The 25,608-nt window shown below is 39.6% G+C and overlaps 1 protein-coding gene across 5 annotated transcripts in view; it reads right to left on the minus strand.

The window, feature by feature from the left end:
• The window catches only part of KLHL32 (kelch like family member 32), a 161,130-nt gene that overhangs the window by 29,480 nt on the left and 106,042 nt on the right, over positions 1-25,608 (minus strand). For 3 of the 5 annotated variants that reach the window (XM_072141920.1, XM_072141919.1, XM_072141921.1), the window contains one exon: positions 5,109-5,835. The exons of the other annotated variants lie outside the window; for them this stretch is intronic. In XM_072141920.1, coding sequence (XP_071998021.1) covers positions 5,109-5,835 — 727 coding nt within the window. The remainder of the gene's footprint in view (positions 1-5,108; positions 5,836-25,608) is intronic. 5 annotated transcript variants of the gene reach the window in all.

Here is a 25,608-nt window from a genome sequence, read left to right on the forward strand (position 1 = left end):
CATGGATCCATCCTGCCTTGTATCAACGGTTCAGGCTGGTGGTGGTGGTGTCATGGTGTGGGGAATATTTTCTTGGCACTCTTTGGGCCCCTTGGTACCAATTGAGCATCGTTGCAACGCCACAGCCTACCTGAGTATTGTTGCTGACCATGTCCATCCCTTTATGACCACAATGTACCCAACATCTGATGGCTACTTTCAGGAGGATAATGCGCCATGTCATAAAGCTGGAATCATCTCATACTGGTTTCTTGAACATGACAATGAGTTCACTGTACTCATATGGCCTCCACAGTCACCAGATCTCAATCCAATAGAGCATCTTTGGGATGTGGTGGAACGGGAGATTCGCATCATGGATGTGCAGCGGACAAATCTGCGGCAACTGTGTGATGCCATCATGTCAATATGGACCAAAATCTCTGAGGAATGCTTCCAGCACCTTGTTGAATCTATGCCATGAAGAATTGAGGCAGTTCTGAAGGCAAAAGGGGGTCCAACCCGTTACTAGCATGGTGTACCTAATAAAGTAGCCGGTGAGTGTATATATATAAGGTATTTCTATCAGAAGAAAAGCCTCTTTCTCCACTTATTAGGCACTTTTCCTTCTCCACCATTCCTAAAGGATAATTTACTCTCAAATATTTGATACATACATTTTGATCTCCAAATGAAAAGTCACAATAGTAACAAATGTGTCTATGGTGGTCTAAAGGATGAGGTTTAGAAAACAGCAAGTTTTTCTTGTTTAGAGTCAGAGCCTGTAGAGGAGAAAATTTCAGAAATATGCAACATCATCCTGACCAGAAAAGTTACACCTTAACCACTTTGTGCAAAATCACATACATATATATCATAGGTTACACACAGTTATTGCAGCTATTGCAGAAGTACAGAAGAAGAGCCTATGTGGTCATCACGACAGCCAGCTGTGAAATATGACTAAGTAACCTAAAAGAGATTTACTACACAAGGGATTTAAATACACCTTTTACTGAACCACACAGATGCTATTATAGTGAATTCACTTTTCACTGTGGCATGAGCTGGGTACAAAATGACAAAGTCATAGAAAAATGGGATAATCACTGTGTACCATCCATTGTGCTTGAAATCCCCTTGGGTCAAAAAGCACATTATACCCTTTGATAAAGGGCATGATTTCCAAAACGGGCACAATTTCTGGGTTTCCATTGTTCTGGGGCACTGCATTTGAAAACAATTATAGCAAAAACTGCCCTTCAAAAGCCAAGTGTCAAGTGAGAAAAATACACTCAACTGCATAACCACAATTTGTCACAGGCTTTGCGATTGCATGTACCTGTATGCAGAATCAAGGTGTCTGATCATTTATTCTGGCCTTTTTCCAGGATACTTTAAAACTGTTTACACAGTATATAAAAAAAACTGAGTGATGTTTTTGGTTTCTTTTTGATTTGTTTAAAATGTAAAACAAAAAAAGACAAAAATTAAAACAAAAAAAAAAAATACAACAACCTCGGCTAGCCTGTATTTATCAGAATACAGCCATAGCATTTCAAGTTAATGTACATTTAAAAACAAAAAAATTATAAAAAATACAGTTTCTTGCCCAGTTTAATTTTCTTCAGATTATTATTATTCTCTTTTTTTTCATGGGTCTAGTTTTTTTTGGGGGGATGGAAATGTTTTGACAATGAAAGCAAATGTTCTCAATGTCCTGTTGTATGTGCTGATTTCTCAGATCTGCAATAATCTACTTCATCAGGTTCATGTTTTTACCTGAATATAAATAAAACTGAGAAAAAGTTTTCTTCAAAAAAAAAAAAAAGCCAAGTAAAACCCTTTCTCTTCTGAGCCCTGCTATCTGTCCATGTTTCTAATCACATGTTGAGTATTTCCACATTCAGGAGAAAATGTATAAATAACTGTGTGGTGCACTTTTTTTATTACTATTTTACTAACGTAAATCATGGGGTCAAGAAGCAAAGTAAATGAAAAAATAAAATAAAAATCACATGAAATATATTGAAACTTCTTATGATCATGTTACCTGTGTCTCCGGGCAAAAGTTTAATAGTGCAGACAGGAGATGTAACTAAGAGAATCTATGTTCCTATTCTCCAGACGACATATAAAATACAAACAATGCTTATTGTGACCTCTTTAAAATGTCATCACTTCTGAGTTCAATACAAATTAGTGAATACATTAAGAGATCGCTATAACTACACTTTTATCCCCAGCTACATTGCACCACACAAAGATGAGCACTAACAGATTCACACTAAAGATACAACACATTTCATACTTCAGCTTTCCATATACTGACAACGGCTGTAGACTATTCCTTTTCCTTTGTGTTCCTTTGTTGAAAAAGGAAACATTCACAGGAGAAACAAAACCAAGAGAAGTTCATTCCTGAATATTTTACTTCTCCGGAGGTCTTTGATAATTTTATGCACTTCACATACCTCTTCCCTCATTTTAGATTAATCTTCTGAAATGAGATGCAGGGGATTTGCATACAGATTTGACGACACAAAAATAGATATGGAATTATTAACAGTCTATATATGTTGTAATTTTTCCTAGTGTGGAGTACCCTTGCCTACAGCAATATTCTTGGCTTTGAAAGTCATCAGGCTGATTTTCTTGCTCTTAGGTTATGGTACCCCATGCTGCTACACTGTCCCCTGCAATCAAAGCAGTTGCACAGATTCCTTGGCTTCCCCTAATAAGTATATTTTATTGATTGGCAGTTTTGATCTGCCTCCCCAGGGGGATAATCTGCATCTTGCAAGCATTCTATAGATACATCTGGCATTAAATATGCCATCTTATATGAGAATCAATTTTCAAAAACAACTTTTCTTCTAACTTTGAAGTGACACAGATGAAATTTAAAATACATTCTGCCAAAAATTTGAATTAACTGTACTGTGTTTCATCCTTGAAGTGCTAGTCAAAGTATACCACGGGCAACAGAAAATTTTAACCTCTCAAAAGACTGAAAGAGAATGCCACTGGAAAGGTGAAAAGAAAGTTATTTCAATGATAAATACCAATATTTTGTAGAATGACAGGACTGTTCGGCGAGCAGTCGTTTGAAAGAATTGGTAATTTCCCTATAAAAAGTGTCATGATTCAAGTGCTTATTCAACTTGGGTTAGGAAATGACAGCTCTAAGCTGCGAGGTGCTCTGCAATAAGATAAACCATGCCTTGGTGGTTTAATAATGTCTCCACACAAAATACTCAGTAATGTTCAGAGTATGGTGACTATAATCGAATGTGAAACCCTCATTCCTGATGTATAACCCTATTGATGCATTCAAGCAGGTGGTCATGACAATCTCTTTTCATTTAAACTCTTCTGAAAAAATTATACCACTTTTTTGATTGACTGAAAATTTTGAATTGAAAGGCATTTTACAATCTCTCTTCTTGATACAAGTGACTTATAATTCTCTTTGAACAAGAACGACAATTTTACTAGAATTCTTCAAGTAGATTGATCTATTAATGAAAACTTAAAGGTGATGAAAAAAGAAAATAATCTATCACTCTGTCAACTCACCAGGAAGGAGTACTTTTGATAAGTCTGGTTAAGACAACTAACATTAAGGGGGCTGTGACACTTTTGATACTTAAAGGATATATTGATATCAATATGAATTGATATTTAAAGGATAGTGGGTAAGTGTCTGTGGGTTAAAATGCTTGGACCCCTCTTACCAGTGATTACAAGATCAGGGGCTTTCAAGCCCCTTAAAGGGGTATTCCCACAAAGACCAGATTCTTAAATATACTCAGGATAACAAAATAACACATTCTCTAATTCACTGTTATTAACAAAAGTACAGCATTTCACAGATAGACTTCCAACCTATATCTCTATCAGTCCTGCTGTACACAATTTTGGTGCACCGGGATCCAACCGTAAATCTTCTGATTATGGTCGGGCAGGGAAGATTCTTCTCATTAAAATCTTCTCCTGTCTGCACAGTGCAGTGCTCTCTGCCGTCAGCTCCTCGCCACTAGGGAGTCTGATCATTCATACCATATACTGTGGTATATGGGGAATATACTGCTAGTCCACCATATGTGTACAAAACCAGTGAAGTCAGCAAACAAACAAACAAAGTGTTTGATTATTTACAGCAAAAACTAAGCAATCTAATTTATAAGTTAGCCATTTAGCACATTTTAATACTATCTAGTTTCATTGCCTTCAATTTGTGCTGCACTTTCGTGTTCTTTGGAGAACTAATTTTGTATACTTACAGACTGCTACAACTTAAAAGAAGGTGAACTCCGTTGGACCTGAGCGGGGAAGCGACACATGCAGGATATCGGGCGCACGATCTTAGTGAATCACAGCACAGTGCATTATTGTTGGACAGTGCAGTTTCGGTGAACTCCGTCGGACAGGTAAGTAAATGTGCCCCATTGTGTACAGTTTTGGGCACCGGGGTATAAAAAGGACATAGTAGAACTGGAAGTTGTGCAGAGGAGAGCAACCAGGATTATTAGGGGAATGGGGGGATTAGAATACAATGACAGCTTACTAAACTTGGGGTTATTCATTTTAGAAAAAAAAGACAACGGAGGGGAGACCTATTTACAATGTACAAATATCTGAACGGGCAGTACAAGGATCTTTCCAAAGATCTTTTTATACCTAGGCTTGTGACCAGGACAAGGGGGCATCCTCTACACCTAGAGGAGAGGCGGTACTGCAATCGCGATAAACAAAGGTTCTTTACTGTACAAGCAGTGAGACTATGGAACTCTCTGTTACAGGAGGTTGTTATGGCGGACTCTATGTACATGTTCAAGAGAGGCCTGGATGCCTTTCTGGAGAGCAATAATATCACAGGTTTAATTCTTAAAGGTTGATGAACTTTTTCTAACCTTATATACTATGATACTTTTGCCTGTATACTTGGTTTTGGTTCACAATAACTCATGCTAACATTGGTACAATGACTAGTATGTGCATAGGAAGTAAATATGTGACTTACAGAGATTATTGATAAAATGTGTTGCTATCTCTCCAAACCCAAACCATAGATTATAGAGGAGATTAAAACTGTAAAATATAAACCACTATCTTATCTCACCAACCTGATATCCAGAGGAGGCCATCTGCAACACATCCAGCATGACATGAAAGAGATCTGTCAAAAGATTGTACAAAAGTCCACTTGTTCTTTTTTGGACAGTACCTCTCTACTGATGGTAGTACTTGCCGTAATTCATTCCTGCCCCCTACTGCATATAGACAATTGTCCAGTGCCCCAAGAACAAAATGCTCCCGGCAATTCTTCATTGGAGCTATTTCAATCCATGTATTGCTGCGTGGATCATATCGGCACGCAGTCCTCACCGCACAGGTCCGTCCAGTGGCATGTTCCACTTCCCCTCCTGCTGCAAATAAAAAGTCTCCCATGATTGCAACACAGTGATGACTTCTCCCTACCGGCATAGGAGTTAACTCACTCCAGTTTGCAATTCCTGCAATATGAACATTGTCTTGATCAACAGGATTAAAATATCTCAACTCCCGAACTTTGCAGATCTCCCTCTTCTTTCCTCCAACAATGTAGAGTGTGCTGGACTGGAAGCGTGGTTTTGTCCGTATGGTCTGCCACACTGGCTGTGCATAGATACTTTGGTGGTATTCCAAGGCTTCATTAATAAGTGCTGTTGCTGTTTCACTGGCTTGGATCAAAGGATGAGAAAGGACAATAGTGTGGAGAGTGTTTGTATCAATGAGGCTAAAACGTACATACTGCAGCAGTTCATCTATATATTGATACCGACAATTGTGTTCCAGCCATCTCACAGCCAACTACAAGAAAGGAACAGTTTCATGTTAAATAAATGTACAAAGATTGAAGTAAACATTACAGTATATGAGAAAGAAACCTTGCTTTACACACTTTTTGGGGTTGAAAAATGACGGAAACCAACAACAGCAAAACAGAGTGAATTGCCTATAGAGTGATAGGTAGTTCTCATGGTAAAGTTCTCATTTAAAGTACTACAATGTGAGCAAAGTTCTGCTCTCATTGAGAAGAAGACCAAAAGTAGCAACACTAAGTTAATATAAAAAAGGAAAGAAACCTCTGAGAAATCTACAGCAGACAATATGTGCTTATCTGTCCTTTAAAGAACTAAATATTTTTCTTACGCCCATCGTGTGTACACTCTCTATAATTTAAAAAAATATGTAGTGTTTCCGAGGATACTTGTGGGCCGCTTTTCCTCAAAATTATATAGCGTCATTAACTATTAAACTAAAACACACATCCTGTAAGCAGTTTATCGAAAGTAAATGTCAATAGCAAGACTGTGAGTAGCGGTACAAAGTGTACCATAAAACTGACTGTAGCCTCAAATTGTTTTACAATGTGGCATTTACAGATTGTCATGATGGTTACTGAAAATTATACTTAAAAAACACAACATGTTTAAGTCATTCCCATTCGAAATATTTTCTTTTTACTTTAAAATCAAGTTGTTGTTTTCCTTATTTTGAATATTTTTTTAAATTCATCTCTGTTTACCATTCTTTTTTTTCTACAAAATTTTTATACCCCTTTGATCTCAGACATCCATCATAGCAGTATAGCTGACTGATTTCAGGCATCATAGAGCATAAATAAAGTTGGTCTACCGAATGCCTAGGGATTGGTTATGGCCCATAACTGATGGAATTCCCTTACAAGACTCCCTAGAGTTTGCTATCACTATAGCTGCTAATTACGGTATTTCTTTAGCCACTGTTGAATCGACCAGATGATCCTCTGATGAATCCACATTTTGGAGGAAACATGTCATGGTGGGCATAGTTCATAAGGACAGGAGTCACTTTTTGTCAGTTCTAGGGCTAGATAGCCCCCCACAATATGCCAATTGGAGTTGCTGTGGGGCATATTATCTGCATGAGCAGCGTAATTGTGATCCCACCCAACTCAAAACTGGGAACCCCTTGGGCACAACAGCTAACCTGGTAAGACTGATAATTTCCTTACTTATTGCAAGGTGCATCAGGCAGCATAGAATATTGGCCCTGGCTTGGTACATTTTATCTGTTTATCAGCACAGTTTTCAAGAATTGTGATGATTACTACCACTGTGTTCTATTCATGGGTGTTTTGTAATTTTTAACATTTATCTGTTATACAATATACCTCCTGTGTCATCCCCTCATCCTCATAGACTATAAGCTTTTGTTCTATATGACTTCTTGTACCTTGTAATGTAGTATTTGATTCATGTAGTCCCCTATGATTTATAAAGCGCTAAGGAATATGATGGCGCTATATAAATAAATATTATCATTATTAGCATTATTATTATTATATTGTTGTCTAGCCAATAAGCTTGGCTATATTTGACTTTTGATGTGAACGTGGAAGACTGGTGAAACAAGTCCTTCCCATAAGGCGTTATCTTTTTCAATTTATCCAGCTTGACAACTTTATTGTTAAAGTTGGTTTAAAAGGAAAAAAAATTATAACCTTATAGACTTTTGGCAGCACACCCTAAACAGGTTAAATGCAATGGAGCAGAATTAATAATTTTATCTAATTTTTAGAAACTAACATTTTAACATAGGGCTGCCAGACACATTGGACATCCCAGATACCCAATACACATGTAAAACCCCTCACAAACATGCACATACTATTACGTCATGTGATAGCTTAGGACCTTTGCCCTCTGTAGCTGAACCATACACAGAGAGTAAAAAAAAGTTTTAAAAAACTGTTACCGTATTTTTCAGATATTTTTCAGATTTTCAGATGCAAAAAAAAACCTTTGATTCACTCAGAAATCAAAGATCCACCTTATAGTCCAGTGCGCCTAATACGGTATATAAAAATTCCAAAGAACCCCCTTTTACTGAACACATGTAAGAAAGAACGGAACAAATCATAAGCGCACATTTCCCAAAAGGATATTAAACAAAAAATTACCCCTTACTCAGTTTCATACAATGAAGTATTAAACTCTTATATATATATATACACACTCACCGGCCACTTTATTAAGTACACCTGTCCAACTGCTCGTTAACACTTAATTTCTAATCAGCCAATCACATGGCGGCAACTCAGTGCATTTAGGCATGTAGACATGGTCAAGACAATCTCCTGCAGTTCAAACCGAGCATCAGTATGGGGAAGAAAGGTGATTTGAGTGCCTTTGAACGTGGCATGGTTGTTGTTGCCAGAAGGGCTGGTCTGAGTATTTCAGAAACTGCTGATCTACTGGGATTTTCACGCACAACCATCTCTAGGGTTTACAGAGAATGGTCCGAAAAAGAAAAAACATCCAGTGAGCGGCAGTTCTGTGGGCGGAAATGCCTTGTTGATGCCAGAGGTCAGAGGAATACTGGGCAGACTGGTTCGAGCTGATAGAAAGGCAACAGTGACCCAAATCACCACCCGTTACAACCAAGGTAGGCAGAAGAGCATCTCTGAACGCACAGTACGTCGAACTTTGAGGCAGATGGGCTACAGCAGCAGAAGACCACACCGGGTGCCACTCCTTTCAGCTAAGAACAGGAAACTGAGGCTACAATTTGCACAAGCTCATCGAAATTGGACAGTAGAAGATTGGAAAAACGTTGCCTGGTCTGATGAGTCTCGATTTCTGTTGCGACATTCGGATGGTAGGGTCAGAATTTGGCGTCAACAACATGAAAGCATGGATCCATCCTGCCTTGTATCAACGATTCAGGCTGGTGGTGGTGGTGTCATGGTGTGGGGAATATTTTCTTGGCACTCTTTGGGCCCCTTGGTACCAATTGAGCATTGTTGCAACGCCACAGCCTACCTGAGTATTGTTGCTGACCATGTCCATCCCACAATGTACCCAACATCTGATGGCTACTTTCAGCAGGATAATGCGTCATGTCATAAAGCTGGAATCATCTCAGACTGGTTTCTTGAACATGACAATGAGTTCACTGTACTCAAATGGCCTCCACAGTCACCAGATCTCAATCCAATAGAGCATCTTTGGGATGTGGTGGAATGGGAGATTCGCATCATGGATGTGCAGCCGACAAATCTGCGGCAACTGTGTGATGCCATCAAGTCAATATGGACCAAAATCTCTGAGGAATGCTTCCAGCACCTTGTTGAATCTATGCCACGAAGAATTGAGGCAGTTCTGAAGGCAAAAGGGGGTCCAACCCGTTACTAGCATGGTGTACCTAATAAAGTGGCCGGTGAGTGTATGTATATATATATATATATATACAGTAATATATATTTGGATGAAACACTTATACACTATAAATTAGCACCCTAAACTTTGGATACCTGTGTGCTAGGTAATGTCACCCAAAACCTATGCAGTGAATACCTGTACAGTAGATACTTTGGATACCTGTGAACTAGCTATTACCACCACAAACCTATGCGGTGCATTCTTTGGATACATGTGCACTAGTTAATACCATACTAAACATATGCAGAAGATACTTTGCTTCAATGTTCAGACATTGTCTTTTTTGCTCATGAATATAAACTGCACCCCAGAAATGTAGATAATTTACATAATTAAATAAACAAGAATAACTGAAATATCGCATGGTCCTAAGTATTCAGAACCTTTGCTCAGTATTGAGTAGGAGCACCTTTTGAGCTAGTACAGCCATGAGTCTTCTTGGGAATCATGCAAAATGTTTATTTACACCTGGATTTGGGGATCGTCTGCCATTCTTCCTTGCAGATACTCTCCAGTTCCCTCATATTGGATAGAGAATGTTGAAAGACAGCCATTTTCAAGTCTCTCCAAATATGCTCAATTGGATTTAGATCACAGCTCTAGCTGGGTGAGACAAAATGACCACACTGTTGTTCTGAAGGCACTGCTTTGTTTTTTTTATCTGTGTGCTATGGGTCATTGTCTTGTTGGAAGTCAATCCTTGGACCCTGTCTGAGGGCCAGAGCACCATAGACGAAGTTTTCATCCAGGATATCTCTGTGCTACATTCATCTTTACTTCAATTGCAACAAGTCGTCCAGTCCCTGCAGCTGAAAAACACCCCCATAGGGGATTGTATTTGGAAGGTTATGAGCAGTGCCTGGTTTTCTCCACACACACCGCTTAGAACTGACAATAAAAAGTTCAATTGTCATCTCATCATACCAGAGAATCTTATTTAACATAGTATGGAAGTCCTTCTTTTGTTTTCTTTGCAAACTGTATGCAGACTTTCATATGTCTTGCAATGAGGAGAGGCTTCCGTCGGCACATAGTTTGCCATAAAGCCCTGATTAGTGGAGGGCTGCAGTGATAGTTGACTTTGTGGAACTTTCTCCAATCAACCTTCTGCATTTCTGGAGCTCAGCCACAGTAATCTTGGGGTTCTTCTTAAACATCTCTCATCAAGAAGATTTTTCCATGATTGGTTAGTTTGACTGGACTGCCAGTTCGAGGAAGAGTTGTGGTCATTCCAAACTTCTTCCATTTAATATTTATGGAGGACACTGTGCTCTTAGGAACCTTGAGTGCGGCAGAAATTATTTTGTAATCTTGGCCAGATCTGTGCCTTATCTTATATAGACAGGTGTGTGCCTTTCCTAATCAAGTCCCATCAGTTTAATTAAACACAGCTGGATTCCAATGAAGGAGTAGAACCGTCTCAAAACAGATCAAAAGGAAATTGGCAGCATGAATGTCACAGCAAATGTTCAGAATTTTTCTTGTCTATTAAATTAGCAAAAATATCTACATTTCAGTTTTTTTCTGTCAAAATGGGGTGCAGAGTGTACATCAATGAGCAAAAAAATAACTTTTTGGAACTTACCAATTGACTGCAATGAAACAACCTGCAATGAAACCTTAAAAAATGTAAAGGTGTCTGAATACTTTCCGTACCCACTGTATAGAGTGGATGTTGCCTTTGAAGAGGGCCCAGCAGGCCAATTTGGGACACTAAATCACCCACAGGTCCTTATGGACCTTTGGTTTAGTTTCCTAAATCACCCTTTATCAAGTCCCTATGTGCCCACTATAAAAAAAAAACTGTTTACTTTCTTATACTTACTTACAATGTTCTGGTGCTCCCTGCACCTCCGCAGTCAAGTAGTCAAGCTGACGTAATACACGGCATTTCCGCAATGAAGTCAGCTTTTACAGCTCTTGTCTCACTATGTGACTGCGCATGTGACTTTTTTTTTACTTTTATACCAGTTTTTTCTTTTATACCAGCCATGGAGGGACTTGGTTAAGGGTGATTTGGGACACTAAAACCACCAGTCCATAAAGACCTGTGGGGGTTTAGTGTACCAAGTCATCCGGACAGGTCCTCTTTAATGTAACAATACTAGTCCATTGCAAGATTGCAAATTGGCATTGTATAATTACGTTATGTGATGTATGATGTGGTGACCCACAGCTCAATGTATTGGTGTTTGCACAGGTATGTACGCACATCTTTTTAGTAATTATTAAGTAAGTTTATTTTTATTATTAAGATTTTTTTTAAATAATATCCATAAAATCCATTTAAAATAGTGCTGGAAACTGTCAGGACTGGGAGTCTGTGGACACTCTGGACAGACTTATCAAGGATCGCGGCGCAGGGACAGGGATTTTGAAGGGCAGTGTGTCGCACGCAATCAGATTTTGGCACAATCGCTCCGGCTTTCATGCAACACAAATTGGGGGTCGGGCCATAGGACAATCCGACGGAATCGGACAAACCGCAGGATTTAACTTAAAATTGTGTCGCAAGCCAAGCACTTGCACCAGGAACAAGATGGTGAACTCTGGCAGACCTGAGTGGGGAAGCGACACATGCAGGATATCGGGCACACAATTTTTGTGATTGGCGGCAGAGTTCATCCTCGTCGGACATTCTGGATCGGGTAAGTAAATGTGCCCCAGTGTGTGACACTGATATTGGTAGACTAGTTAAAGAGAACCTGTCACTAGGTTTTACCCCCCTAAACTATTAGCTCCCTCAGGTAGGATATGAAATGTCCTTTCTAGAATTCCGTCTTTTATGTGACATCTCATCTGTTTACCTATTAAAAAAAATCTCTCCCAAAGTCAGGCAAATATGACTGTAAATATGACCCACATTCCATTTTCATACAAAGTAAGTCAAGTTTAGTGGTTTCAGGGAGAATGTCACTTCGGAAGCCCTATCTTCTGCTCTATAAGACCTAGAAACATTTTGGGGCACATGTATCATAGTTTCAGTTAGGCAAATTGTCAAATTTTAGCGACTTTTGCCGTTTTTGCGCCATTTTGCGACTTTGTTGTGTTTCAATTACGCCTTGTCTGCACCTTTGTGCAGTGTGCCTTATGTTTCACTGTTTTCCAGATGTTCCGTGCGACATTTTGCCGTTTTAGCGCCATTTTTGCAAAGGCAGTTTTATTTTTTATGGACCCGATTTTTAACATGTAAACTGGAATTATTTCACATGCTTTAACTGTTTCTCATTTTGCACAGTAACCTCTTTTGTCAAAATTCTTAATTTTTTTTTTTTTATTGGTTACTTTTAAGGGTGAGGTCACACATAGCGGTTTAATTGCATTTTTAATGCATTTTGAAACTAATTACAACAGCTTAGGATAGGTGATTTGCCTTATTTCATTACTGTTAACATTTGTGTTTACTAAACGCAATATAAACGCCACGTTAATGCATGTGTTAACATTGCGTTTACTATGTGCCCCTTTGTGTTATATTAAAGATACCAATTACAGGTGGTCCCCTACTTAAGGACACCCGACTTACAGACGACCCATAGTTAAAGACGGACCCCTCTGCCCACCATGACCTCTGGTGAAGCTCTCTGGATGCTTTAGTATAGTCCCAGACTGCAATGATCAGCTGTAAGGTGTCTGTAATTAAGCTTTATTGATAATCCTTGTTCCAATGACAGCAAAAAAATGTGAAACTCCAATTGTCACTGGGGCAAAAAAAAAATTTTTTCTGGATCTACCATTAAAAAAATATACAGTTTCGACTTACATACAAATTCAACTTAAGAACAAACCTACGGACCCTATCTTGTATGTAACCCAGGGACTGCCTATACATCTTATTAGTCTTGTGGTTCTATGAGATTTGGACATAAAGGCAATTAAAAGTAGGTAATAACTGGATCTTTTTTAGCAATTAGCATTTCCAACTATCTGCTTATCTGCCTGTATCTCCAGTTCTGTAAAGCAGTGGTCTCCAACCTTTTTGTATTTGGGGGCCGGAGCCATGGAAAAAAAAATAGTGTGTCCAGCAAATAACCCATATTTAACCCCAACTCATATATGTGTCATTTCCTGCAGCCCCTGATCTAAAATGACCCCTTTTCTGTAGACCCACTTTATAGTGCCCCCTCCCTTTTCTGTGGCCCCCTTTCATATTGCTCTCTTTTATGTAACCCTTTGTTACTGTAGTTCGCTTTATAGTGCCCCTGTTTTTGTAGCCCCCTCCCTTTTTTGTAGCCCCCCTATTTATATCACATATACTTGAGTATAATTTGACCCCAGATTAAGCCGAGGTACCTAATTTTACCACACAAAAAAAACCTGGGAAACTTATTGACGTGAGTATAAGTCTAGGGTGGGAAATGCAGCCTCTCCTCATTAATAAAACATCCAAAGCAGGGCTTCATCAAAAACCCAATAGTAATGTCCCTTGCCCAGCCCCCGTAGTAATGTCCCCATCACAGCCCACATAGTAATGTCCTCTGCCCGGCCGCCATAATAATGTCCTCTGCCCGGCCGCCATAGTAATGTCCCCTGCCCGGCCGCCATAGTAATGTCCCCTGCCCGGCCCCCATAGTAATGTCCCCTGCCCAGTCCCAATAGTAACCTCCCCTGTCCGGCCACAGTATCACCCTTTGTCCAGCAGCCCCCACAGTAATGCCCCAGTCCAGCGGCCCCCACCGTAATGTCCCCTATCCAGCAGCCCCATAAAAGTAAAAAACTTTAAACTCACCTCTGACGCTCCTCTTTAACCTGCGGCTCCAGGTTCTTCTTCGTCCCGCAGCTGGCGGCCAGATGCACATCTATGCACGTCACACTATGACGTAATAGAGGTTTTAATTTTAAGTTCTTCTGTCGGCGGCCCAGGACTGGGTGTTTCACGGGCCGGGCTTGGGCCGAGGATCGGTGGTTGGGGACAACCATTGTAAAGCAAAGAATCATAAGCCTGAAGTGCTATGAAAGATGAGATCCTCATCTTTTAATTGCTACATAAAGCATGTTTCTAAGTACTATTAAAGGGAACCTGTCACCAGGAGACCCATTTTTAGCACTCCCCCAGTCCCCACAGAGCATAGTACATACACTGCCAAAGTGTTTTTTGTATAAAAAATTGGTTTTACAGAAAAAAAGATATGTTATATTGTACCTTTCATTAGCATCTGCTGTGTGACTAGGCAGTTGCCCAATGGGAGGGGCTGGAAAGGAGCAGCCCCCCCCCCACCATTGGGGAACATGTGACCTTTTCAAATATATGAATAACTCCCACACTCGGGATTGGCTGTAGAGAAGCAGGGGGCGTCCCTAAGCCAAGTGATGGGTGTTTTCATATATTTGAAAAGGTCACATGGAGTAGCTGTTCCCCATGGGTGGGGGGGACTGCTCCTTTCCAGACCCTCCCATTTGGCAACTGCCTAGTAACACAGCACATGTTAATGACAGGTACAATATAACATATCTTTTTTTCTGTAAAACCAATTTTTAATACAAAAACACTTTGGCAGTGTATGTACTATGCTCTGTGGGGACTGAGGGAGTGCTAAAAATGGGTCTCCTGGTGACAGGTTCCCTTTAAATGTGGTTATGTGGTCATATTTGCCTGACTTTGGGAGAGATTTATTTTATAGGTTAACAGATGAGTTCTCACATAAAAGAGGGAATTCTAGAAAGGACATTTTATACTCTACCTGAGAGCAGTAGTAGTTTAGTGGGTAAAACCTGGTGACAGAGACCCTTTAAGTAGAAAATTTATAAAAGATAGTGGGAAACAATAATTCTAGGTAGGCCATAACAATATAATAGACTAGCATAGGTTCCTCCAGTGTGCTATACCACTTCTGATAACATAAATCCCACCCCACTCGATATGAACTTAGGTTAATACAATTATGAAAGTAACAAAAAAACCCAGCAAGATGTTTATGTGAATGCAGATACAACAGTAAAGTGGGATAATATATCAAACATTATCATAACCAGAAAATAAAAAGAGATGTAGGATTCATAAGTAACCACTCACCATTGTTTCTTTAATCTATGTGAGAGAAAAATAAAATATAATTGGCTCCTGCTATGTTTTTCTTCTTCTCGCAGAAGAAAAAAGCATTAAAAAAAAGGAACAAGAAAGGCTGCTGTGAAGGTCACTGAGTGATAGAACTTCCTCAGGGCAGTGAATAAATTAAATCCAGTGGAGAAAAAAAACTAAAATGTGATTTCCAGAGTGTAAAGCACAAAGTCTAAATGACAGTGATTGGCAGGCAAACTATATCCATGCAATATAGAAGACTGCACGTTCTCATTTACCTCAGTGTAGGCAGCGAGCGCCCATTAAACATCCGTCTGATGCCCAAATTAACCTTCTTGGCAAACTGAAAGAGGCACAAACTATCATAATCAACCTTTCATTATCACAGCAGCCTCTAGTTAAAGGGTCAGAATAATTGTGCCATCAGAGCACTGATTGTTTTCAATCAACAGAAGGCTCGAGTGACAGCTCAGTGATAGAGTAGTTTGATGAAACCGCACCAAGCCTAATCAGAGCAGATGAAAGGAAAGCATGATTGGTGCAAATGAACAGTCGTGCCTCTTTTTTCATTTACAATGTGAAATTACTCTTAAAATCATGGCGCCCCACATCCTCCCTGTATGAGGACCTCTAGAAAAATCTTTGACATGTTATGAGTTTTGACACAACAGACTTATAAAAGCCCAGGTCTAGTTATCTCCTGCAGATGTAAGTGGATGTGTAGACTAATTTTAACAAATTTGCTTTATAAAAAAGCTAAATGAGTGCGGATTTGCCACATATAAGCTAATGCCTTATTGTTGTTTCATTAACAGAACATTTGTCACTCCTTACACAGTGAGCGGGAAGTATAATAAAATTTCTAGAATCACTTAAATACAGTGATGTGAAATATTTACTATGGCAATCAGTGGAGGTATGAGGCACAGGTTATGTGTGAAGGAGGTTTCCTGCAAGATACAATTCAGCTAGAACAGGAACACAGTGCTTACACGTTTCAAAAGCCCTTTATAACAAATTACCAGCTTCTAAGCAAACAATGGCACCCATTCAATTAGATGTAAGCACCCAGAATACATTGGGGGAGAATACTGTCATTATTTTCACCTTAAATGCCATGCCACATTTATTTAGGTGTTTAGACCATTTTTAGGCAGCATTCTGACTTGTCCAAAAAGGAGTGTGTAATCAGGGAAACGTGTGTTCCCTAACCAGGGAGCCGAAAAAATTCAGTCAGTGAAAGGGTAGCCATGTTCGCAACCACAAAAGTAAGCGCTATAGTAATGTGCAAAACTGTAACAAACATATATTACCTGAAGTCAGGGTACAACAGAGCGCAATGAGAGACGCGACCCAGCAACTCCCATGATGATTCAGAATGCTGACCACATTCCTGGTGACAAGTTAGCTTTAACATCTTATTATTACCATTATGATACAATAACCATGCTCTTTAAGTAAAATATAAACTATACTTATTGGAATACAACTTTAGAGCACAAAATGTAATACATTGTAAATAGGCAAAACCCTATGCAGTAAGTGGATAAAAATAGTTTCAACAAAAATGAATGGAATAACATTTGTTGAATGAGTCTATTAATTTGTGCTGAGAAATAGTATCGCCTCCATCTGTTCCTCCTTCATAGAGGACCTCAAATATGCTCTAATTATTTTAAAGCTAGAGAAGAGCCTGTCAATACAGGGAAAAAGTTTAAGCACTGTGGTTCTCAAAACTCCCTGCTTACTTGGCTATATCACCTGCAACTGGGCGACAGTCCCCTCCCTGGGTTCGTGCATGGAACAGTAAGACAAACAAAACCCCCGAAGTTGTTTGGTCCCTCAATAAAGCACCAGAGAACTCAAACTGAAATTGCAAGCTGAGCCACAAGGGAAAGCCTTATTCTTTTTGCTGATGAAAAGATCCAACCTGCGTTTGCTTTTGACCTTATTGTATGCTGAGGTGATGAGTTGTTCATTATACTCTCTTTCTAGCAGTCTTTCTCTAACTGCTGCTGCCTCTTTTATAAAAAACGCATCTAAATGGCATAACTCCAATATTGTTACCTTCTATAGAAATTCTGACATCAACGAAAGTGATGCTTGGGGAAGTCATAAGTGAATTTAAGATTCATATAGTTGTTGTTGAACCAAGTCATCATTTACTGAAAATTCTGCATAGTGCCCTCCCAGAACCAAATGAGGTCATCAATAAATCTGCCCATCCACCTGATGTAGTCGCTGAAGGGATTTACGGGGGAGAAAACAAAAAGCTCTTCCCAACCTATCATGTAGATATTTGCAAGTGAGGGGGGAAATCTGGCCCCCATTGGGGCCCCCTCACTTGCAAATAAAAAGGCACCATCAAGCAAAGTAGTTGTTGTCTAATAAAAATTTAGTGGCCATAACTATAAAGGCTGTCTCGTTTTAACCCTTTCATTACAATGTGCTATCAGCACATTGTAATGAATGGGGAGGAAAATCCCCATATACTACCATACTGTAGTATGGCAGTATATCATAGGATCGATCAAACAACCTAGGGTTAAAGTACCCTAGGTAGTCTGAAAAATAGTAAAAGTATAAATAAAAAAAAGTTTAAAAAGAAATATAATTAAAAAAAACCTAGAAATTCAACTTGCACCCCTTTTCCTAAAACTGATCTAAATATTAATAAACAGTAAAAATCATAAACACATTAGGTATCTCCATTTCCGAAAATGCCCGCTATATATATCTATAATAACGGATTTTCACTGCGTTTAACCCCCCGTAACGGAAAATAGCACACATTTTGAAAAATATAAAAAAAATCAATAAAAAGTGATCAAAAGGTTGTACAGTCCTAAAAATTATAACAATGAAAACTTCATCAAAAGTCTCAAAACATGACACCACCCACACCGTACACCGAAGTATGAAAAAGTTATTGCCGCCAGAAGATGGCAAAATAAAAAAAACTATTTTTGTACAGGAGGTTTTAATTTTTGTAAATGTATGAAAACGTTATAAAACGTTATAAAACCTATACAAATTTGTTATCCTTGTGATCGTATCGACCCAAATAATAAAGTAGACATGTCACTTGTGGCACACAGTGAAAGCTGTAAAATCCAAGCCCACAAGAAAAAGGCGCAAATGCGTTTTTTCACCATTTTTACTGCATTTGGAATTTTTTTCCTGCTTCCCAGTGCACGGCATTTAATATTAAACACCATCACTATGAAGTGCAATTTGTTACGCAGAAAATACGCCATCACAAAAATAAAAAAGTTATAGATTTTTGAAGGTGGGGTGTGAAAAAAATAGAAATGAAAAAACAAAAAAAAGGCCAGGTCGTTAAGGGGTTAAGTCCTACATAAATTGTAGCACCTCAGATATTATATTCTTGACGGCCTGCATTACATGTAAAATACAGTATGTAGGATGTACTACCTGTCCGGCCAAAGTCCTCATCAGAAGACATGTTTCACTTGTGACTAATTCTTCTGTTAATGTTTCCTCTCTTACACGGCATTTTAGAGACATCCACAAGGGGGATATATCGAGTCTTAGATAGACAGGTATAGAAAAAAGTTTCCAGACCCATTATGGGAGGGGATCACCAAAAACAGTTATTCAATAGAGAATCCTATTGGGTTTTTGTTTGGGCCCCTAGACCACCCAATGGGATGAACTATTAGCATGACTTGATTACTATTTACTAAATATAGTTTGCAAATGAATGTTTCTGAATTCTTATGTACCTTGTCATTTAGTATATTCATGATCTTTGTATTAACCCCTTAACGCTCAGCGTCCGATATATCGGACGCTGAGCTCAATGACTTAGCGCTCAGCGTCCAATATATCGGACGCTGAGCCCATGCCGGTTCAGCTCAAGATCTGAGCCGAACCGGCATCGGGAAACACGGGGTGCCGGCTGTAACTAATAGCCGGCACCCCAGTGTAACACCCGCGATCGGAGTTGACTCCGATCGCGGGTGCTTAACCCGTTAAATGCCGCGGTCAGCGCGACCGCGGCATCTAACATGCCTCTGGGGGGTCTTTCCCCCACGATCGCCCCCCCCGAACCGTTTTCGGGGGGCGCCGATCGTTGCTATAGTAACTCTGGGGTCCGATCTGGACCCCAGAGTTACTTGCTAGAATTGCCAGTAAGATGGCGTCTGTGACGTCATCTTACTGGCACAGTGCCAGCCTATGCAAGTGTATAGGCTGACACTGATAATACTCTGCAATACATGAGTATTGCAGAATATTATCATGAAGAAGCAATCAGAAGATTGCTTCTTCATGTCCCATGGTATAAAAGTGAAAAAGTAAAAAAATAAATGTTATTCAATAAAAAAATAAAGTAATAAATCACTAAAAATGCCCCAAACCCCCAAAACATATAAAGAGACATATAACTAAAAAAAAAGTCTAAATCATAACACAAACCCCACATATATAGTATCACCGCGTCCGTAACAACCCGTAGAATAAAAGTAAATCATTATTGAACCCCCACGATAAACGCCGTAAAAAAAAACTGCTATAAACCTTCCAAAAATTATGATTTTTAGCTATTCAATCCCACAAAAAATGCTATAAAATGCGATCAAAAAACCATGTGTACTCCGACATGATACTGGTGCAAATTACAACATGTCCCACAAAAAATAAGCCATCAACCAGCTCCGTAGCCAAAAAAGTAACAAAGTTATGCCACTTGGAAGACGGCAATACATAAATGATAGATTTTTCCCCACATTAGGGTTTTGTTTGACAAATTTAGTAAAACGTAAGAAAATATATTCAAGTCTGGTATCCCCGTAATCGTATCGACCCATAGAATAAAGATAACATGATTATTAGTCTATACGGTGAACACCAAAAAAAAAAGAGTAAAAAATCCAGTACAGAATTGATGCTTTTCTACTCCTGCCCTCAAAAAAAGTTCCTAAATTTTCAACAATAGGTGATACCAACCCCAAAATGGTAACAATGGAAAAAGCATCTCATCGCGCAAAAAAAATGGCATCACATGGCCCCAATAACGCAAAAGCGAAAATTTTATAGCCTTCAAAAGGGGCCAATGAGGAAACTAAAATCCTGGCAGCTGCAGGGCGCTCCTTCCCTTCTGCGTCTCGCTGTGCGCCCATAAAACAAGTCACAGCCACATGTGGGGGGTCTTTGTACTCAGGAGAAATTGCAGAACAAATTGTATGGTGGGTTTTCTCTTTTTATATTTTGGAAATGTGTAAATTTTAGGGCTAAATGAACGTATAAGGGAACAATTTGACCATTCTAAATTTCACCTCCATTTTGATTCAATTACTATGAAGATCTCAAGGGGTTAACAATCTTCGTAAAAGCTGTTTCTGATAGCTTGAGCATATTTGAAAATGGGTTGGTTATATAGGGGGTTTTGATGCTAAATATATAAAATTTCATTCCAAACTGTATTTATCCCCAAAATAGTCAATTCTGAAAATCCGGAAAAGCGATATTCTTTTTGTAAGCCGCGTGACATCAAAATAAATTATCCAGACATTTCAGAAATTATGAAAATGTAAAGTAGACAAATGGGAAATGTTATTCAGCAACTTATTTAGGTGGTAAATCTATCTGTCTGGAAACGCAATGATTTTGAATTTCGAAAATGGCAAATTTTTCAAAAAATTTATCATATTTTCTTTTTTTTTGTAAATAAACGCAAAACTTATCAGCCAAAATTTACCACTAAAATGAAGTACAACATGTGGGGAAAAAACAATCTCAGAATCGTTTTGATAAGTAACAGTGTTCAAAAGTTATAACCATATAAAGCGACGCAGGTCAGAATCCAAAAAAATCGGGCTGAGCCTTAACCTGCAAAATGGCTGCGTCCTTAAGGGGTTAAGAAACATTTATGCCAGATCGTTCTGCTTTCTCCTATTATTAAGACAGTGTACTACCATTTCCTTCACGTTCATAAGTAGTTATCTTTGTATCAGGGGTTAATAATTGTTACTTCTCCTGTTCTCCCCCTTCTTTGGGCATGTGACCAGGTTCAAGAGTTTTATATAAATGGTATCATTTTATGTCTATTCTATGGATCATGATTAAGGCTTGCTAGCCAAAACGCATTGATCGCTCTTCTTCCATGTACTTTTATCCGATGTATATTTGCTGATGCACAAATAAAGAATTGCTTTACACCCTTTTGAAGCCTGTGCTGGAATTTCTACATTTTACCTGGTCATGATTCCTCTGTTCTATGAGATGATGTGTGCTGACAATGTGCTTAGATTATCATGGTTTAGGGTTTATCTACACTTTTATTTAGCTTGTGAACAGTCATACTTTCAGATCTGCTAACTCACCTAATCAGCAGAGTCAGCTCTGCTTTCAGACAATAATAGCAATATGCAATTGGACACAGAATTCTCTTCCGTCACTAGCACCACTCTATCAATTTATTATGCTTTTCTTAGGCCCCTTCCACACTCGCGTTGCATTTCACGTCAGAGTTTGATCAGGGTGCGATCAGTTTTTGGTCAGTGAAAAACGCGCATTTTGCATCAGAGTGCAATCAGTTTTAGGTCAGAGTTTGTTCAGTGTCTCAGTTTTTCACGCGCGTTTTTGATGCAATTTCAATACGTTTTTCACGCGCAGAAAACGCGCGTGAAATGGACTCAGGACTGAGCTCTATCTTTTCTATGGCAATTGATGCGTGGAAAACGCATTGCACTTGCAAGTGTCTCAGAGTGCAATGCGTTTTTGATGCATCTCCATAGACTTGTATGGTGCGTTTTTCACGCGCGTGACTTGCAAAAGTAGAGCATGTCGAGATTTAAACGCGCATTAAAAAAAACGCGCGTGTGTGCTTGAAAAAAAATGCAAGTCTGAAAAGACCCATTGATTACAATGGGTCAGAGTGCACTGCAAGTTCTGCGCGTCAAAAGCACGCGCAGAAAACGCGCGTGAAAAACGCAAGTGTGAAAGGGGCCTTAGGGAAACTTGGAACGATCCTAATATCAAACCACCTATGTATAATATGATTGTGAAAGTGTTGAATATGGAGCAAATATATTTTAAGGGGCTCTTACATACTTAGTGATAATAGAGAATGGCTATAAAATCTCTCATGCTGGGGGACTCTTCACATTCATGTCGATTGTTTTCAAGAAGCTGTATAATATTTTAATTTTACTGTGGCAGTACTAGAGGAAAAGTTAATACTTGCTGCTAGGTTCTCCCAACTTATTACAGCTGATCTACATAGAGCCCTACCGTCCCAGATCCCATATAATCAGCTTATACAATGAAGTGGGACTGTCCTATTTAAAGAATAATTGTAGTGATAAAGTACATCTTCTATATCAGACATTTTCATTTTCACAGCTCGGCAGTGCAGAGCAAACATAACATTTCCAGAATAGCTAATATCCTTGGAAGCAAAACTACCAGGATAGTGATCTTTAGAAGACAGGTTAACAGAAGCTTAACACTTAAAGACACCAAATGCATTTAAGTCTAAGACTTACTGTTACATTAGTGCTGCAGGAGGCCGTACCCATGGCCCTAACCAGGCAAACTTCAATATCCTGACTACCAGGCTCTGATTGCAAAACTCCATTCCCAACATACTTTAGCAGCACAAGGCTGGCGGGATACAAGAACACACGGCAGGGGCTGATTAAGAGAATGTCAGGCTCAGTAATATCAATCCATGAACATTCATACATCTGTTCCTTTCCTATTCTTTGTACTCATGGACTATCTTATTTTGATTTTCGGAGAACTCTGCTCAGCATACTTCTTACAGAGAACACCTGTTGGCTTGACAACTGTCACATTTTAGAGATGTACAAATAAAGGTCATGAACTGGATTTACAGGCATTAAAATGTGGCTTTAGTAGAAGGCTTTACAATACTTTAAAAATTTCATTTAAAAACCTGGCAACAAATTTGAGGACTTTTAGTAGTGCATCTAGTTTTCTAATGTAAAAGCACTGAAATAGTCCCAATTTCTTGTGTATTACCCATGTGGGCGTGGAGAGGTGTGGCCTCCACTGTGCCCGAACAATTTCTAAAAGACTGCAAACCGATTGATACATTTAGAGGTCTAACAAAAATAGCAACCAAATGGATAAGTTTAAAGTTCCTCCCGTAACTTACAGTACAGAAAACAAGCTAAATAGGGGTATATAGGAGTAGAATTATGCTAAAATGTAACTTTTATTTAGTACACATAAAACCGCACCAAAGTAACATGTGCTATTGGTATGATGTAAGGAAAAAAAAGGACAAAACAATTTAAACCTTATTGAGTGCCGTATCCTCACAGGTCTCGGTGTGAATTTGGACGTCAATATCAGAAACAATAACACTCTTACCGTGATTCTGACGCCAAAAGGATCATTCGGGCCGGAGGTTAGGGGTGACAAGTGGACATCTGTCCCTATAGTACCCCAATTGACTCCTGCCCTTACAAGGACAGTCCACAACTGACCCTGTAAAGTCAAAGCATGCCCCCTAAAAAACACTGTATACCCTGGCGCGTTTCGTCAAAATAGACTCTTCAGAGGGATTTGTAGATAAATAAAGCAACCTGCCAGATGCTCGGCTTTAGTTGCGGTCGCAAGTGGCATGCATAGGAAAACATGAACGGGCTCGCTGTAAGCTGCTGCCCCGAAGACATTAATAGAAGCTGCTTATCCCTAGTCCCAGTGGTGGACTTAGGAACCTGTTGTGTGCAGCTGGCACAGGAACTTGCACCATACTGAGAGGGTTGCCGGCCTTTTAAACTCTAAGCCCCGCCCAGGCGACAATCCTATTGGGTGCGCAGGAGAAAAAAAAAAAAAAAACCTCGGCTCGCTATTGGTCACACAGCGGGCCGCACAAAGGATCATGCGGACCGCAGTGTAAACTCACCCCGGCTGAGAGGCGGAAAGACCGCCAAGTGAACAGCAGGGGGCAGCTCATGGATCGGTGCTGCGCGTGCGCCAGATATGGCGTGTGAGTTTATTTGTCGCGCTGACATAGCAACGCTAAATAGCCCATCCCCTTACTGGGCGTGATTACCACTATGCGTCATGGTGGCTAGAACAGACAGCAGGTAAAGACAAAAAGGAGGGTGTAAACAAAATATCAACAAAAATGTAAACACAATGTAAACAAGCTCTGATAGTGATCAGAGTAAAAGGGCAAGGAGCAAAAATAGAAGGAAGACAAAAGAAAGCGAGGAGAACATTGGGAGGGAGTTAACATTGAGAAACACTGTTAGATAACAAGTAGTTATATAAATGAACAAGGAGGCCACATATCTATGTGAGCCTCAGGGAATAAGGTATGTATAATCATATGGGTCTAGGTCAATGCCGGAGGACGGAGTATGATATACAACATGTCAGAGGGGAACCAGATCCAGAAAAAGTATAATGAACCATCACAACAACCTTGTAGTCTAGATAAGTATCAAGCCGGGATCTCAAAAGGTATAAATTGTGTTATACAAAGTATTATAAAAATGGGGAAAATACAATTTGGTCATTTAAGCCCCTGGGGTCGATGGTGTCTAGAGTGAAAATCCATCTGGCCTCTCTTTGGAGGATAAGTTTGTCCCAATTGCCCCCTCTTTTTGGGTATGGGACACTATCAATCCCCATGAAACGTAAGGCCGTTGCATCGCCGAAGTGATACGTCCATACATGGTTCGCAAGTGGTTTATCTCTCCGGTGTGAGATGTCACCCAGGTGTTCCCCCACTCTCCTGCGTAATTCCCTGTAGGTTTTTCCTATGTATTCTAAACCACATTTACAGGTTACCTTGTAAATCACGCCAGTACTCTTACAGTTTATGTATTTGCGGATGTCATAGGTTTTACCTGTAACATTGCTGGTAAAGGTTTTGCCTGTTTGCATGTATGGACATGCAATACAGCCACCACATCTGAAATTTCCCACAACCTGCCTCTCCAGCCAAGTACCCCTTGGTTTTGGTGCTACAAAGTGACTATTCACCAGTCGATCCTTAATAGACCTAGTTTTACGAAAGGTGATATTAGGCCTGGTACCAACGATATCCTTGATGTCCTTGTCTAGTGTCAAAATGGGCCAGTGTTTCTCAAGGACCTTTCTAGCCTCCACTGAGCCATTGTCAAAAGTGGCTATGATTCTCAAGATGTTATCCCCTTCTTTTTTAGTCTTAGGAACATTTTGTAGGAGATCAGTGCGGCTTTTACCAAGGCTACTATGGTAGGCTTCCCTTAGGATCTTATCTGGGTACCCCCGTTCAAGAAACCTGTTCCTTAGATCTCCTGCCTGTCGCTGGAACTCACTTTGGGAACTACAGTTTCTACGTATCCACGCGCAGCACCGATCCATGAGCTG

The sequence above is a fragment of the Engystomops pustulosus genome, chromosome 3 (assembly GCF_040894005.1).
Source record: "Engystomops pustulosus chromosome 3, aEngPut4.maternal, whole genome shotgun sequence".
Lineage (NCBI taxonomy): Eukaryota > Metazoa > Chordata > Amphibia > Anura > Leptodactylidae > Engystomops > Engystomops pustulosus.